Source organism: Micropterus salmoides, unplaced genomic scaffold (assembly GCF_014851395.1).
Source record: "Micropterus salmoides isolate LMB-PRFRI ecotype aquatic unplaced genomic scaffold, ASM1485139v1 Ms_hic_scaffold_5, whole genome shotgun sequence".
Classification (NCBI taxonomy): domain Eukaryota; kingdom Metazoa; phylum Chordata; class Actinopteri; order Centrarchiformes; family Centrarchidae; genus Micropterus; species Micropterus salmoides.
In genome coordinates this window covers 24,916,902-24,933,082 of record NW_024044237.1, presented here as the reverse complement: position 1 = coordinate 24,933,082, position 16,181 = coordinate 24,916,902, and the positions used below count along the sequence as shown (strand labels likewise).

Sequence of the window (16,181 nt, the reverse complement as noted above, 5' to 3'; positions counted from 1 at the left end):
ACTAGATGTGTCATTTTAATGTAGACGGAGATCAACTCTGATACACAGCTAAAACGCTGGTGTGGACGGAGAGTTGGATTTGGTTTTGCTGTGTAATCTCTTGTTAGATTTTTATTACTGAAAAAGAGAAACTGAGACTTAGTTTTGGTCATATAATTAGAATATCATCAAAAAGTTGATTTATTTCAGTAATTCCATTCAAAAAGTGAAACTTGGATATTATATTCATTCATTACACACAGACTGATATATATATATAAAACTGACAACTAATGAAAATCCCAAATTCAGTATCTCCGAAAATTAGAATATTACTTAAGACCAATACAAAAAAAGGATTTTTGGAAATGTTGGCCAACTGAAAAGTATGAACATGAAAAGTATGAGCATGTACAGCACTCAATACTTAGTTGGGGCTCCTTTTGCTGAATTACTGCAGCAATGCGGCGTGGCATGGAGTCGATCAGTCTGTGGCACTGCTCAGGTGTTATGAGAGCCCAGGTTGCTCTGATAGTGGCCTTCAGCTCCTCTGCATTGTTGGGTCTGGCGTATCGCATCTTCCTCTTCACAATACCCCATAGATAGGGTAAAGGTCAGGCGAGTTTGCTGGCCAATTAAGAACAGGGATACCATGGTCCTTAAACCAGGTACTGGTAGCTTTGACACTGTGTGCAGGTGCCAAGTCCTGTTGGAAAATGAAATCTGCATCTCCATAAAGTTGGTCAGCAGCAGGAAGCATGAAGTGCTATAAAACTTCCTGGTAGATGGCTGCATTGACCTTGGACCTCAGAAAACACAGTGGACCAACACCAGCAGATGACATGGCACCCCAAACCATCACTGACTGTGGAAACTTTACACTGGACTTCAAGCAACGTGGATTCTGTGCCTCTCCTCTCTTCCTCCAGACTCTGGGACCTTGATTTCCAAAGGAAATGCAAAGTTTACTTTCATCAGAGAACATAACTTTGGACCACTCAGCAGCAGTCCAGTCCTTTTTGTCTTTAGCCCAGGCGAGACGCTTCTGACGCTGTGTCTTGTCCAAGAGTGGCTTGACACAAGGAATGCGACAGCTGAAACCCATGTCTTGCATACGTCTGTGCGTGGTGGTTCTTGAAGCACTGACTCCAGCTGCAGTCCACTCTTTGTAAATCTTCCCCACATTTTTGAATGGGTTTTGTTTCACAATCCTCTCCAGGGTGCGGTTATTGCTTGTACACCTTTTTCTACCACATCTTTTCCTTCCCTTCGCCTCTCTATTAATGTGCTTGGACAAAGAGCTCTGTGAACAGCCAGCCTCTTTAGCAATGACCTTTTGTGTCTTGCCCTCCTTGTGCAAGGTGTCAATGGTCGTCTTTTGGACAGCTGTCAAGTCAGCAGTCTTCCTCATGATTGTGTAGCCTACAGAACTAGACTGAGAGACCATTTAAATGCCTTTGCAGTTGTTTTGAGTTAATTAGCTGATTAGAGTGTGGCACCAGGTGTCTTCAATATTGAACCTTTTCACAATATTCAAATTTTCTGAGATACTGATTTTGGGGTTTTCATTAGTTATCAGTTATAATCATCAAAATTAAAAGGAATGAACACTTGAAATATATCAGTCTGTGTGGAATGAATGTAGACATTATACAAGTTTCACTTTTTGAATGGAATTACTGAAATAAATCAACTTTTTGATGATATTCTAATTATGTGACCAGCACCTGTAGGTAGTGAGATAGATCGGTCTATCGATCTATCAATCTATCTACACACCGTGGCCTTGGCTCTGGTTTATTTGTACCATCTTGTCTACCTTTAAGTTGATTTTCTAATATTAAGTAATTCTGTGATTACAGAAGCTGTTCTGATCTAACAGCATTAATTATAATGTTGTTCTCTGTACTCATACCCTTCAGGTTAGCGATTTGTCCTTCCATGATTCCCTTGCAACCTTCGTAGCCATTCTCATTGCTAGACAGTGCCTTCTCCTAGAAGACCTGGTTCGCTGTGTGGCCATTCCTTCCCTCCTCAATGCAGGTAAGGGTGATATAATCTCAAACGTCCTGCTATACAAAAAAATCTGTGTTGTGAAATTGATGCAAAATGAAGAAAGGTTGTCAGATCATTATCTTAAACCAGTGGTTCTCAGTCTTTTCTGTCTGATGTAACCTCACGGCCCTGTCAGATGAGCTAAAGTACCCCTTCATCTACACCATTCGTCATGTTCCAAATATGATTTAACCTGGATGTTATTTAACACTGTTTATGAGATAAAACTGGATAATGGTACAATTTCTTCATACTATTGAACTGTCAATGTTTTTCAGAATGTTGTTAGTTTGTATGTGTCAAGTTTGTATCTGTACTAATGCTGAAAGAGGCAGAAGCTAGACATTATTGCCATTTATTCATTACTTTTAGCTATTTCGGCCATGTATCCACAACTTCTGCTTTTCTTCCGTTTTCCCAATACTAGCTAACCATTTCAATCATTAATCCATTACTTTTACCTAACTGTTAAGAATTTTCTGCCACCTTTCACAAACTTTCGTTGTTTGTGTCTTTGATAAGCCTTTACCAAGGCTCTCGGTGACATCCCTTTTCAAGCATATAGTGAGCAGTACATTGCTGCTTGGCTCACAGGGAAGAATACATTACTTCTATTAATGAGAAGTATAACTGCAACAGCGTTTTTGATCTGGGTCCATGAAGCCTGTGTGCACTTTGTGCACTGGCCAGAGAAGTGCCTCTCTCTCCCCACTGATAATCTTTTTTTCTCCCAGCTTGGAGACAAAGCCCCATTCAGCCATGCTGTTTGGTTGGGTTTGGCTCATTTTCACTGCCACACATGCCAAATGCCAGCAGCTCTTGTTTGTGGTAGATGCTTTGTTCTTACTCCCTCTTTCACGACAACAACTCTATGAAAATTACACTTCATCTCAACTGGTGATAAGTCTATCTAGGACAAGGTTTAATTTTAGATGTGTGGCTTTGATGTAGAAGATTCTGTACCCTATCTGAAAAACAATGTGAACCACACTTATGTGACGTGAAGAAACTCAAGTCTAACCAATGCAAATGTATTGAAACTTATCTTCAGCCTGCAGTGAGCAAGACTCTGAGCCAGGAGCCAGACTCACCTGCAGGATTCTGTTGCACCTTTTTAAGACACCACAACGCAACCCTGTCCCCCAAGATGGCGTGAAGTCAGGTAGAAAACACAACCAGATTACCTTAACTATTGTTTCAACACATTGTTGTTTATACCTGATTTTCTTATACTGGTGTTATGACTTTGCAGATAAGTCCTCAGTTGGTATCCGATCGTCTTGTGATCGCCACCTTCTTGCTGCTTCTCAAAACAGCATAGTTGTTGGAGCAGTATTTGCTGTTCTCAAAGCTGTGTTTATGCTGGGTAAGAATCATATAAAAATGTTTGTTCTTCAAAAATTTTATATAATTAGGATGAGGTAAAGTTAGTTTGCGTAGTCAAATCCCTGTTGTTCTTGGTCTCAGTAGCTTCATATACGGGATAGATGCAGATTAACTGAATCGCGTTGTCACTGATAGATTTTACTGGTTGGTTTTACTGGTCTCTCCATGTTGTTTTAGGTGATGCCGAGCTAAGAGGCTCAGGACTGTCACACCCTGCTGGCCTTGACGACATATCAGAGGGGCGCAATGTATCCATAGAAACGGCCAGCTTGGATGTATACGCAAAGTATGTTCTGAAGACAATCTGCCAGCAGGTGAGGATATTTTGTACACAAGTCACACATGTCCGTCCGTGCTGGGAGAGGCATCTCTGCTCTTCCTGAGGTTATTTTTCCATTTGTTCCCTGTTAAAAGGGTTTTAAGGGAAATATTCTCATCCTGATAGAGGGGTGTCGTATGCTGTACATATTGTAAAGCCTCTTGAGGCAAATTTGTGAATTTTGATATTGGGCTGTAAAAATAAATATGACTTGATAATAGTTGAAATAGTGTAAATAAATAAAAATCCACAACCACAGTCATTCTGAAATGAAAAAGGTAAAAATAAGGTACTGAGATAACTAATGAGTGTGTGAAGCAAATGGCTTTCCTCTGTGTGGAGCTATGCGTGCATGCTTTTTCTTCATGTTCTGTAATTTCTGTCTAAAAACTTTTGTGAGACTCGTATAGAAATAATAAACGTTCTATTTTTGCTCATATAAGCTCTGTTTATCTGAGCTACTTGTAAATGCAGTAAGCCAAAGACGCATAAAAAGCGAGAATGAGACCATTTTCTGTACCAGATGTCACTTATGTCATATAGCTATGAAGGCCAGAAAGAGAGCTGGCAGTTGCTCAGAGGTGCTGGACATGCTCTGAGACCTCAAGAGACTTCAAACACATTCTCTACCCAGCTAGGCTCTGGCATGTGCAGTTCTATTCCTGAGAAATGACCCCTTGCACAGTTTTCATCACCACCCACCCAGCTTTTGTCTACCTTGTTTTGCATGACTCATGAGTTTATGATACTTGTTCTCAAGCTTGAGGATCACTGAAGTTGTTGATGCTTTGGCAATATTGTTGTTACACATTCATGCCAATAAAGCTAATTTGAATTGAATTGATCACTGTCACATTTCCACCCTCTGCCTCTTTTTTTCCTCATTCCCCTGCTTCACCTCTTTTGTTCTGTCTTGCAGGAATGGGTTGGAGAGCGCTGCCTGAAGTCTCTCTCTGAAGACAGCAGTGCCCTCCAGGACCCGGTACTGGTAAACATTCAGGCCCAACGGCTACTGCAGCTTATTTGCTATCCACACCGCCAGCTGGACAGCGATGATGGTGACAACCCTCAGAGGCAGCGCATCAAACGCATCCTACAGGTCGAGAATACACACAAACTATCATAGTGTTAACTTCTGTATGTTTGTGCCAGAGGATAGTTTATTTTAGTGAAGGTATATGGTATATCAGTAGGTTTTAAGAACAAATGAGTAGACCATGACCATCTCTGATCATTCTCTCTAAAATGCTAATAACTTCCGTTTAATCTGCTGTTAAGTTGTCTTTGTTGAATCAGAACTGTGAGGGTTTGCTGCCCTCTCCTGGCTGAATCAGCTGTTTGAGGAAATGTCTTAAATGTGCCATGAACTGTGCGTACCCATATCCGACTGCCTGGCCAGAAAAAGGAAAGAAAATGTATACTATACTAACATTATTCTTTTTTTCTTTCATAGAACATGGACCAATGGACGATGAGACAGTCGTCCCTGGAGCTGCAGCTGATGATCAAACAGAGCACAAACAATGTAACTGTTTTCAATGCATCTAACGTTTTTTTAAAAACAAACTAAGAATGTGTACTCTTTGTCAAAGTAATCTGAATATTCCTCATTTATTTTTCAATAGGAGCTGTACTCGCTCTTGGAGAACATAGCCAAGGCCACCATAGAGGTGTTTCAGAAATCAGCTGAGATGAACTCCAGTAACACCTCAGGGAATGGAGCAGCGGTCCAAGGTGGCTCCGCATCCAACAGCACCACCAGCAAGATGAAGCCAATTTTAAGGTGCGTCGCCGGGGGCAGAGCTAGTCTCAGCACAGTGCCTTCATCACGGGGCCCACCTGCTACCAAGTCATTTAAACCAAGTTTACAAGACCCCTGACTCACTCAGAAGGTCCACTGAGCCTGTCTGCATTGCTGCTGCCGGAGCTGATCGCAGCCATTCTAGTAAATGTTTGTGCTCACACCAGAAGCGCTGCAGTGTGTCCCAAAAGTGTCCCAGCGTGTCAGGCAGTACAGAGCAGATGAACCGTGCAGGAAGTCAGAGACAGAAACGCGAGAGAATCCTGTCAATTTTCAAAATAAAATACCCTGTACATACTTCTGATTGTATATCAACAATAAACACAAGTTAACAAACAACAAGTTAACTCGGACAAAAAAAGAAACAGTTTAACTATGTAGTTTACTTAATCATAGTAGAAGCACAAAAATCAAACACTAATTACCAAATCAACAACATCTATACATGTCAGCAAAATCCGGCAGGCAAAACCCTCTCATTTGGAAATGCTGCCTAGTTGCTAGATGCACCCGTCAAAGCAGGCCACAGAGTGCTTTGAAGAATGTAGAAGTAGTACAAAAGGACATATTTAAAACAAGTCATTAACGTGGGGCAGGCTACACGCTCCACTGCTGAAATGCTCCTGAGTGGCTTCCAGTGTGAGTTGATGCCTGAACTAAACCGCAGCTAACACGCAGCCTGTGTGAGTCTGGGGTGATGCATAGTAGCCACGTCCCTCAGAATTCCCATGATGCATTAGGGGGAAGGGAGTTTTGTTAAAATTTGCTCATACATTTGCCATTTGTTTGAAATAGAAATGTTGCTTTATGATTTATACTTATTAAAATGTGTCTCTTTAGAATATAGTGTTTTTTGTTGGTAATTGTCATTCTTGTGGTGGTTTACTATTGAAACCAGGAGTGAAGGGAATTTTACCGGAATGGGCAGTGCATGCAGCATTTTCATTTGTCTGTGTTTACAATCACGGACAACTTAGGGGGCCCCCTACCCAGCCGGGGCCGTGGGTCGGCTGCGCCCACCTCCGCTTAATGTGTGTCGCTGTCTGAATCTTCTAAGGGCTTATAAAAACAAGTGCAAATTCAGAATCGCTGTGACCACGTACTTGCACACGTTTGTGAGGACGGGTGTGTGAATTCATAAACACTTGACACTATGGCGGATTTCAGCCTCATGGATAGAAAGGTTGCTATAGAGTGGGCACAGCTTTTGTGTGCCTTTTTGTGGTAAGCACAAATTGCCATGAATTGAATTAGTCTGCTGATTCACTTACTGTATGTATTGTCATAAACACACCATACAAAATCATGTAAATATATAATCTCTAGGGCTGTCCCTGACTATGGATTTACAGAGTCGAATCAAAATTGTCAAGTCCTATAGTCGACTGATAGTTGAATCATGTGTGTTTTTGTGCGCAGCGATTGCGAGCGTCGGGGGAGAGGGGGGGTTTACACACAGTAGCTCCGCTTTTATCTTGAGAAGCTGCAGAGCTGCAGTCTATTCATTCAACTTACACTGTAAATTTCCAGCTAAACTGAGGCTTTTTGAAGACCGTTTCTCTCTCTCTCTTGCCTGTCATTCACTGGTTTCATGTGCATTACTGCTGCGGACAACTACATGCTCGTCGCAGTTCCTCGCAGGTCTATTTCAAGTAGCCAGCTGTTTAAAAACGATATAATATTCTTTGTGTGGTTCATCAATGGTGATAAATTATACGAAAGTCCCGCAAGGATGCTGACAACTCGGAACAACACCGTGAGGCCGGGTCTCAGTCTCTTCAGCAAGTGTTCCTCTTCCGCCACCACACACGCTACGCCTACACATGTGCACTGACCCAGTGTTTGGGTTCCAATTTAGGATTTATTCACGCACTTTAAAAACATTTATTGAAAGTTTTATTATTTTTATATGTTTATTTACAGCATTAAACATTGAAATGTTTATTGTAATAGGCTGTATATTAACTTATTGGGAGGAAAACTGGTAGTTCTATGTGAAATCAAATGTTGAGCACCTCCATATCGCCAAAATGGCACGATCCTTGTTTCACTGCGAAGCTTCGACTGTGAGATTGACAGTCGAATCAGGCTCCGCTTGAATAAACATTTTTTATCATTTTATTTTTTTGGTTTATACTTGAACCTGATGTTAAAATAAAACACTTTGTTGTGTGTTGCAGCTCGTCAGAGAGGTCAGGTGTGTGGCTGGTAGCTCCGTTGATTGCCAAGCTGCCCACTTCAGTTCAGGGCCACGTATTGAAGGCAGCAGGAGAGGAGCTGGAGAAAGGACAGCACCTGGGTTCTTCTTCACGCAAGGAGAGGGACAGGCAGAAACAGAAAAGGTAAGTGATAAACATGTAAAATCCTTTGACACTAGAAAAAATTTGATTTTATTTAGTAGTTCTAAATGGTGACAATCATTTGTTAGCAGTCAACTGTCACAGGCTAAAGAAGATACAAAAAAACTGCCAGCCACCTGAACATGATTTCTTCTTAATACAATTATTAATATTTTTAATGTTTTATTCTCTATCCCTCCTCAGTATGTCTCTGCTGAGCCAGCAGCCTTTCTTGTCTTTGGTTCTGACCTGCTTGAAGGGGCAGGATGAACAGAGGGAAGGCCTTCTCACCTCCCTCTATAGCCAGGTGCAGCAGATTGTTACCAACTGGAGAGAGGACCAGTACCAGGATGACTGCAAGGCAAAGCAAATGATGCACGAGGCCCTGAAACTACGACTGAATCTTGTAAGAGCACAACAAGCTTTACAGCACAGCAACCCTGTTAAGTCCATATGTAATTTTTAATATAACAATAATTGTTGTTTCACTGACAACCAGCACTATGTTGCTGGTATTATCTAAAACTAGACATGGCCCTCATTTCATGAAGTTACTACTGTATTGTAAATCCAACATTAGTTGATTCATCGTGTTATGAGGAGACTAACAGTATTTTTTCTCTCCTAACAAGGTGGGTGGCATGTTTGACACGGTGCAGCGCAGCACTCAGCAGACCACTGAGTGGGCCGTACTACTCCTCGACATCATCAGCAGCGGCACAGTAGACATGCAGTCCAATAAGTGAGTGGAATGGGGTTTTCTCTTTAGTCAACGAAGTGCAATCCACACTTTGTTCCTCTGATTGGATGTCAGATACAGTTATTATTTCTAAGCACACATTCTGTTGCCTGTACAGATATCATTCATTTGATCTGCCTGGCTCTTAAATTTGCTTCTCTCCGCTAGTGAGCTCTTCACAACAGTGCTGGACATGTTGAGTGTGCTGATTAACGGCACACTGGCTGCTGACATGTCCAGTATCTCCCAGGGCAGCATGGAGGAGAACAAAAGAGCCTATATGAACCTGGTCAAGAAGCTCAGGGTAAGAACAGCACTCCTTTCTCGCCCATAGCCAGGGTGTTGAGTCAGAAGGTTCATTCATGCTTTTAAGATGTAGTCTTTTCCCTGTGTTCATATAATAGTTGTCAGCTTGGTTTTGTTTTAAAGGTCTAGGACAGTTAGCTTTTTATTATTCTTTTCATCTTTTACAAGTGAAACTACACAAGATAAAATCTCTCCTGCAAACCTAAAACTTAACCTAAAAAGAAAATGTGACAAACCCAACATTGAAGTGACCTAGTCTGCAAAAGGTTTTCACACTTGTTAAAAAAATAGCCATGGTTTATTTTAACACTAGAACCGCCAACGGGTCAAATTTACCCGCGGCTGTTTTTTGATTGTTTGTATCTTTTTTTCAATATAATATTATAATATAAAGTCCCCCAGTCTCTGACTTTTCCTAAAAGTGTATTAGCACCCCCTATTGTTAAAAAATGTCAATATAAAGCCAGATTTAAAAAATGGATATTTATACCTATAAGCGCCAGCAGGTAAAATAAACTCCCTATAGAGAATACAGTCATTTTAGCGCAGTTCATGTTGCGCGTTTAGATAAACATTCTATGTTGCTATTGGCAGTGCCTTTCCCACTACAGGCATTACACTTGCTCAGCGCAGTGAGTGAAGCAGAGTCTGACGGCGGAGGCTGAGCGATGTGTCCTGGGTTGATTCTGCATCTGACGGGTCATTATCTGAGCTATCCACTTGAATGAAGTAAACATGCATAAAAGCCGCTGCTCATAGGTTTTGTGTAGGCTACATGATCATCAAAACTAATGGTGCAGTAGTCTAGTTTTTCCCTTTGATAAAGGTGTGTTCTGCGGTCCCTTCAAGAGAGCGTGCGGCTCCCTCGTGTGCTTTTTGACCGGCTATAACTTTTCCAGTGCTATGTATTTTTTAGTAACAGTGATCATTAGGCCTATACATTTTTCAGTTGGGTAAAAATCTACTATGAATTGTGGAATTGATGATAATCTTTTTTTTTTAAAATAAATAGCCTACTTTTATTTGGACTTTCAAACTTTTATAGCTATGTGTTACTCTCTGGATGCCCGATGGAGTCAAAATTAGCAGAACAGTAAGAACTAGCCCACATTATGAGGCTATTATTACCGCCTATAAAACACTACAGCAGTCAGTCTTTTTTGTAAATTGTATGCTGCATTTAAATTCAAGCTGTGTTTAGAATATAACTAAGCTATAACATCTATAACAGCGGCGAGTGGATGACATCAAAAGAGGCGCCACGTGTGCGCAGCGCAGGCGAACGACCTTCACGGTGAAGACAATGAATAAAATAGAATAAACATTCTGTAAATGCCTGAAATATGGGGATGGTGTTTATAGGAAATGCACAGCCAATGTGCTAAATGTTTCCCAAAGTGTGTGTCCCTCTAAATACGTGCTTTTCAACATTTTCATAATCACTCCTCTCCTCAATGTACCTATTTTATGTCCACAGAAAGAGCTCGGAGATCGGCAGTCAGAAAGTTTGGAAAAGGTTCGCCAGCTCCTGCCACTGCCCAAGCAAACCCGTGATGTCATAACCTGTGAACCTCAGGGCTCGCTAATAGACACAAAGGGGAACAAGATTGCTGGCTTTGAGAAGGAGGTACGTGGTTTCTCACAAGCTGATGACATCAACCTGCAAAGTTAAACACATGATTTCAGTATGACTTGTATCTGCCAGTCAGTCTGTTATTCATCTAATAGAACTGTATGATGTGTTGCTTATAACATTGCTCATGTTATATCTTCAAAATCAGACATACAAAATGGAGAAGTTTACATTGTGCCACAATATACATACAAGTTATACAAAATAACTGAGTGGGGGGAAAAAATAACGACTGTTTCCTTCAATCAGGGGTAGACAAACAATATTCAGCCGTAAACCATCAGCAGTGTTATAGGTTGTGTGTTAATATAGGATTTTGTTTTCGGGTAAACTGCTGAAAGTGTGCTCTTTTAATTAACAAATGTGAAATAAATGAAAGTCAACATTATCTGCACAGTTGAGTTAATTAAGACTGCTGTCTCTCTGTGCCATCAGGGCCTTCAAGTATCAACCAAACAGAAGATTTCTCCCTGGGATGTTTTTGAGGGTCTCAAACACTCCGCCCCTCTCTCCTGGGGCTGGTTTGGTACGGTGCGCGTGGACCGCAAGGTCACCAAGTTTGAAGAGCAGCAGCGTTTTCTGCTCTACCACACCCACTTGAAGCCAAAACCTCGAAGCTATTACCTGGAGCCGCTCCCACTGCCCCCTGAAGAGGAGGAACCCCTCACACCTGTCTCCCAGGAATCAGCGAAGAAGATGATTGAGGCAGTGAAGCCAGAGAAGAGTGTGCCCGCTGTGCCCGCTGACTCAAACAAGAAGAAATCCAACAAGAAGAAGAAAACGCCATCTGCCAAGACAGAGGTCAGTTATGTTTATAATTTTTAGACTTTATTGACGAGCAATCTCTTAATATTTGTTTCCTGGACATAATTCTCTAAAATGAATGTTGTAAAAAGTCATTAATTTCCCCCCTTTTCTCACTAGGACTATGTGAACCGTACACAAGGGGCTATGACCTATGGGACTAATATGCCAACTGATCTGATGCAGATCCACCAACATGGTAGGCTACCCTACAGCCAGCCGCCCATGACCATGTACACACAGAACCAGCCTCTTCCTCCAGGTCAGTTCATGGTATATTCTCTCAACATTATCGCTTTCATCCGTAGCAGTATGACACACTGCTTTAGCACTCATTAAGAGTGGTGGTATTGTTGAAACAACAATATCTTTAATACCATTTGGGATTGTGGTTTACATTATTTGTTTTTCCACAGGAGGTCCAGGTTTAGAACCTCCTTACAGACCTGCTCGCAATCCACAGATGAACAAAATGATGACCACTCGGCCCAGCTACCCAGGCATGATGCCCGGTATGCAGGGAAACATGCCTGGCATGATGGGACTGGACAAGCAATACCCAATTGGTTATAAGCCCCAGTCCACCATGCCACAAGGCCAGATGCTGCGGCAGCAGCTACAGGTCAGACTGGTGAGTTAGTCCACACGGACAGAATTAGGATAGTTTGATTGCTAAATTCAGGTTATTAAGTTATAAGATGAGAATGTTAGTGAAAAAAGCTATCAAATCATTACCAAGAATACCCTTTTACTCCTGTTAGAGGACATTGAATCTTTGCAATTTGCTGACTTGTTGTTTCTCTTTTCAGAATCAAAGCATGATAGGGCAGCAGATTAGACAAATAACACCTAACCAACCATATACGTCAATGCAGGCTTCTCAGGTAAGTCTATTTTTGTTTTGCTAAAAAATACATTTGTTATCTGACACCTCTTTTCTTAGAAAATAAATGTCATCTGGCACCATCATTCGTACACACTAATGCTGAAGTGTTTTAAATGTCCGTTCAACGTGCCAGTATTTTCAGATGATTTTCTAAATGTTCACAGAAATACCTGCAGTTTTATTTGCTTGCACGTGTACTTTTCTGGTCAGTAAGTTCACTAGCTAAATAATCCTGACTTAGACTCGATCAATAAATCTGTATGGGTCTCCTTTATCTTGGTTTTAATTATGAACATTGCCTCTGTTTGTTCAGAACATATCGCAGGGCTATACCACATACGGGTCACACATGGGGATGCAGCTCCCGTCCCAAGGTGGTGGTATAGTTCCTTCCTCTTACGGGAACCAAAACTTCCAGGGCAATCATCCTGGAGCCAACCCGGCTGTGGTGGATCCTCTTAGGCAAATGCAGCAGAGGCCCAGTGGTTATGTTCACCAGCAGGCTCCAGGCTACACACATAATATGCAGAACTCACAGAGGTCAGTATTGTGTTGCAAGAAGACTACTGCTTTGTTACCTGCTTAGTAGCACTTAAAACTCCAATTGTAGAAGGTGGACATTATTCTGAACTTCGGCTGTGTTTGAACTTACATTGCAGGTTTTTTTGTCCTTAATTTTATATGAACTTCATTGCTACCTGCCCTCATACTACTTCTTCCTGTCCTGTAATCCTCAGGTTTGCCCTTCAGCAGAATCCCGCTCTCATGCATGGTCTCAGTCACATGGGCCAGGGCGTCCATCCAGGCTTGAGGCCCAATCCGATGCTGGCAGAGCAGCAGCAGCAGCAGCAGCAGCAACAGCAGCAGCAGCAGCAACAACAAGCAGCACAGCAGCAGTACCTCCGACAGCAAGCAATCAGAGTACGTCATCATTCCTTTATCCAGATCTTTAGCTATGTCTTTTCTGAGTTTGTTTATTTTCTTGAGCAACTTGCAAAGTGAAAATTGGGCTGTGTGTGCGCACTACTTTTCAAATCATGTAATCCTGAAGCTGTGTTGAAATGTTTCCTAATAGAAATTATTTTTTTAAATTGTGTTAATTTTAGTTTTGTTGCAACACCTGATACCTGATTACTGAAATGGTACAATTTGCTGCCAGTGTATGAATTTGCCATGTATATAATTTATAATTGTATATAATGGCCACACAGAAAGTCATTTCATAGAATTAGGAATTAAACCAATTTAAAATGCATTTGTGCCTACCCAATGCTTTAGGCAGTCAGTTGTAGCACTAATGCAGCACTTCTTAAGAGTTCCTAGCATAACATCTTGCTTTTAGATCTTATTGCGGCTTTTGAAGCAGTTGCCCTCTTGATTAAACTTTCTCTAAAACCAGACCTGTTGCCAAATAGTCAAAATGCTGTTCTGCTACTATTTTCTAGACCTAGTGACCTACTGGATGGACTTTTTTTTTTTAAATGGATTGATCTAGAGCTGGCATTTTGGGAAGTGGTGGAACCATGGCTAATTTAAAATAATCAGGCACTTGACCAGTCGTAAGTGAAGAATGTATTACTGCTAGAAAATGTCAGACTGAAATGTCTCTTTAAAAAAGTGAGTTGGAAGAAAGTCCAGGGTAGAGGAAGATGAGTTCATTACCTGCCGTGACATATGGCTTGTATTGTTTTCATCTCGTGTGTGTGTGTGTGTGTGTGTGTGTGTGTGGACAGATTTGTCAATGCAATAGCATAACAGCTGTGCAGGATGCAGTGTGGTCTGACCCATAATAATGTAGTCATTAGTACTGAGTAATCATGGGTCAGAACATCATGTTGACAGGCGTCTCAGCTAGTGTTATAACATCGCAAAATGGTCTCTAGTTTTAGTATTGATAGATACTATCTATCTACTACTAGGGTGCAGGGTGTGTTATTGCAAAAGTCAGGGAGTTTCTGGGCAGATGTTCCTAACAACCTCAACCTAATTGCAGGAAAAAGTTTGAATTTTTAAGACTGTACCACAAACACCATTTTCTTTCCCGCATCACAGGCCCAACAAGTTCAACAACAGCAGCAGCAGCAGCAGCAACAACAGCAGCAGCAACAACAACAACAGCAACAGCAACAGCAGCAGCAGCAACAGCAGCAGCAGCAACAACAACAGCAGCAAGTCCAGCCCCAGCAGGTTCCTCCTCAACAGCAAGTTCCGCAGCCGCAGCAGCAGCAGCAGCAGCAGCAGCAGCAACAACAGCAGCAGGTGTCAGCAGTGCAACCACCAGGCCAGGCACAGAACCAGGGCCTGGGCATGCAGCCACTGCCCCCCCAGCAACCCATGGTAATGAAACCTCAAAATTAGATTGACCATTGTGGAATAATTTTGAAAGCTTTCCTGTTACCGGTACAAGTGAGTGTCAATGAATGTTAACACACGTGAAAATCAAAACACAACACTAAAATTAATTATTTTTGTTCACAAAGTCACCTGTCTGTCATTAGGAAAAACACAACAACTGTCGATATGTAGTTAAATCATTATCTTTTACCTAATTGTTATTTTATTTATAACATCAGTGCACGTGCAACATCTGTCTGCGCAACGCGCGCGTCAGATCTCTCCGCTGTGACATGGCTGCCTGAAGCTACAGTTTCCCTGTTGTTGCGACTGTAACTTCCACTAACCACAAGAAAACAAAAAGGGGAAAGGAGCACCCTACTTGCAAATGAGATACATTTTGGTAGTAAACTCTTAAAATTTGACATGATTGCCTCTTTAAATGCAACTCTAGAAGTTTGGTCTGTGATTGTTGATCCTGATGGATTACTTACTTCCAAACAAGTGAAATGAATGGACAGTATTAGCCTGTAACTGACATAATTTTACCATGACTTCCTGGTTAAATGACACAGAGAGAGAGAGATTTATAAATATTTTCCCCTTAAAAACATACTAATGTGTGTTGGTCACGTGAGTCCGCCCTGTCCAATCCTGCTGAGCTTCCAGACCGGAGTCAGGCAGAGGTTAGCTGGCGCTGACTGCCTTCACTTTACAGCAGTTGGCAAAACACCAGATCCCTTTTAGTAACGGACGCGTTGTGACTCACACTGTACATTTACTGCCAGGAACCTGTCCCCATAATGTGGACATCAATATTACCTTATCAATTAACCTTTTAGAAAATCTGTGAATCAAAAAAAATAAAATAAACCCAGCTTCAATAATTGAGCATATTTACAGTAAAAACCTTGTCAGTGAACTAGGAGGGCAAAAAACCAACATTCCAAAAACATAATAATTGTTCAATAATCATAATCAAGGTGAAATGTTCAATTAATCGTGATTTTGATTTTAGGTCAATTTGTCCAGCCCTATCATACAACTAGTATATCTAAAATTGCTATAATAACGATGTGTGTATCTCTGTTTCAGTTCCCACGACAGGGAATGCAGCAGACTCAACAGCAGCAGCAGACTGCAGCTCTGGTCAGACAGCTGCAACAGCAACTTTCAAGTAAGTCAGAAACATGTTTTTCCCATTTATGTGGACGCCTACACTCATTGTTTCCAACAGATTTCAAGTTTATAATGAAACTTTCCTACTCTTTTCAGATTCACAACCAGGACAGGGCACCAATTCATATTACTGATCATCCTTGTTTATAGTAGTGTGTGGAGACTAGGCCCTCGTTATGAGGGGGGACTCAGATCTGCAGATGAATGTGTACTGTCCCGTGTAGGCTGTTAGGAGGGGGAGACTGTGCAAGGCACAAAGGACCACCTACCAGATTAACCAAGTCTCGACCACTGAGACACCGATCGGAAAATATCGACTTCAGTTGTGTAATTATGGATTATTAAACACGGGATCTTGCTCTGAAGTGAACAGATATTGGTTAATAATGGAAAAGTCTATGTAAAAAAAAAAAAAAAAAAA

General features: G+C 41.5%; 1 protein-coding gene across 2 annotated transcripts in view; it reads left to right on the top strand.

The window, feature by feature from the left end:
* The window catches only part of med12 (mediator complex subunit 12), a 31,187-nt gene extending 15,006 nt beyond the window's left edge, over window positions 1–16,181 (top strand). The window contains exons 23-43 of one of the 2 annotated variants that reach the window (XM_038699374.1): window positions 1,902–2,022; window positions 3,086–3,196; window positions 3,287–3,400; window positions 3,598–3,734; window positions 4,659–4,838; window positions 5,193–5,264; window positions 5,365–5,522; window positions 7,721–7,882; window positions 8,084–8,285; window positions 8,512–8,621; window positions 8,787–8,922; window positions 10,402–10,551; window positions 10,993–11,358; window positions 11,482–11,623; window positions 11,778–11,983; window positions 12,171–12,245; window positions 12,561–12,787; window positions 12,985–13,168; window positions 14,300–14,584; window positions 15,677–15,758; window positions 15,857–16,181. In XM_038699374.1, the coding sequence (XP_038555302.1) occupies window positions 1,902–2,022; window positions 3,086–3,196; window positions 3,287–3,400; window positions 3,598–3,734; window positions 4,659–4,838; window positions 5,193–5,264; window positions 5,365–5,522; window positions 7,721–7,882; window positions 8,084–8,285; window positions 8,512–8,621; window positions 8,787–8,922; window positions 10,402–10,551; window positions 10,993–11,358; window positions 11,482–11,623; window positions 11,778–11,983; window positions 12,171–12,245; window positions 12,561–12,787; window positions 12,985–13,168; window positions 14,300–14,584; window positions 15,677–15,758; window positions 15,857–15,894 (3,258 nt within the window). In that variant the 3' untranslated portion in view covers window positions 15,895–16,181. Of the gene's footprint in view, window positions 1–1,901; window positions 2,023–3,085; window positions 3,197–3,286; window positions 3,401–3,597; window positions 3,735–4,658; window positions 4,839–5,192; window positions 5,265–5,364; window positions 5,523–7,720; window positions 7,883–8,083; window positions 8,286–8,511; window positions 8,622–8,786; window positions 8,923–10,401; window positions 10,552–10,992; window positions 11,359–11,481; window positions 11,624–11,777; window positions 11,993–12,170; window positions 12,246–12,560; window positions 12,788–12,984; window positions 13,169–14,299; window positions 14,585–15,676; window positions 15,759–15,856 lie in introns of both variants that reach the window. The other variant, XM_038699373.1, reaches the window with a different exon arrangement.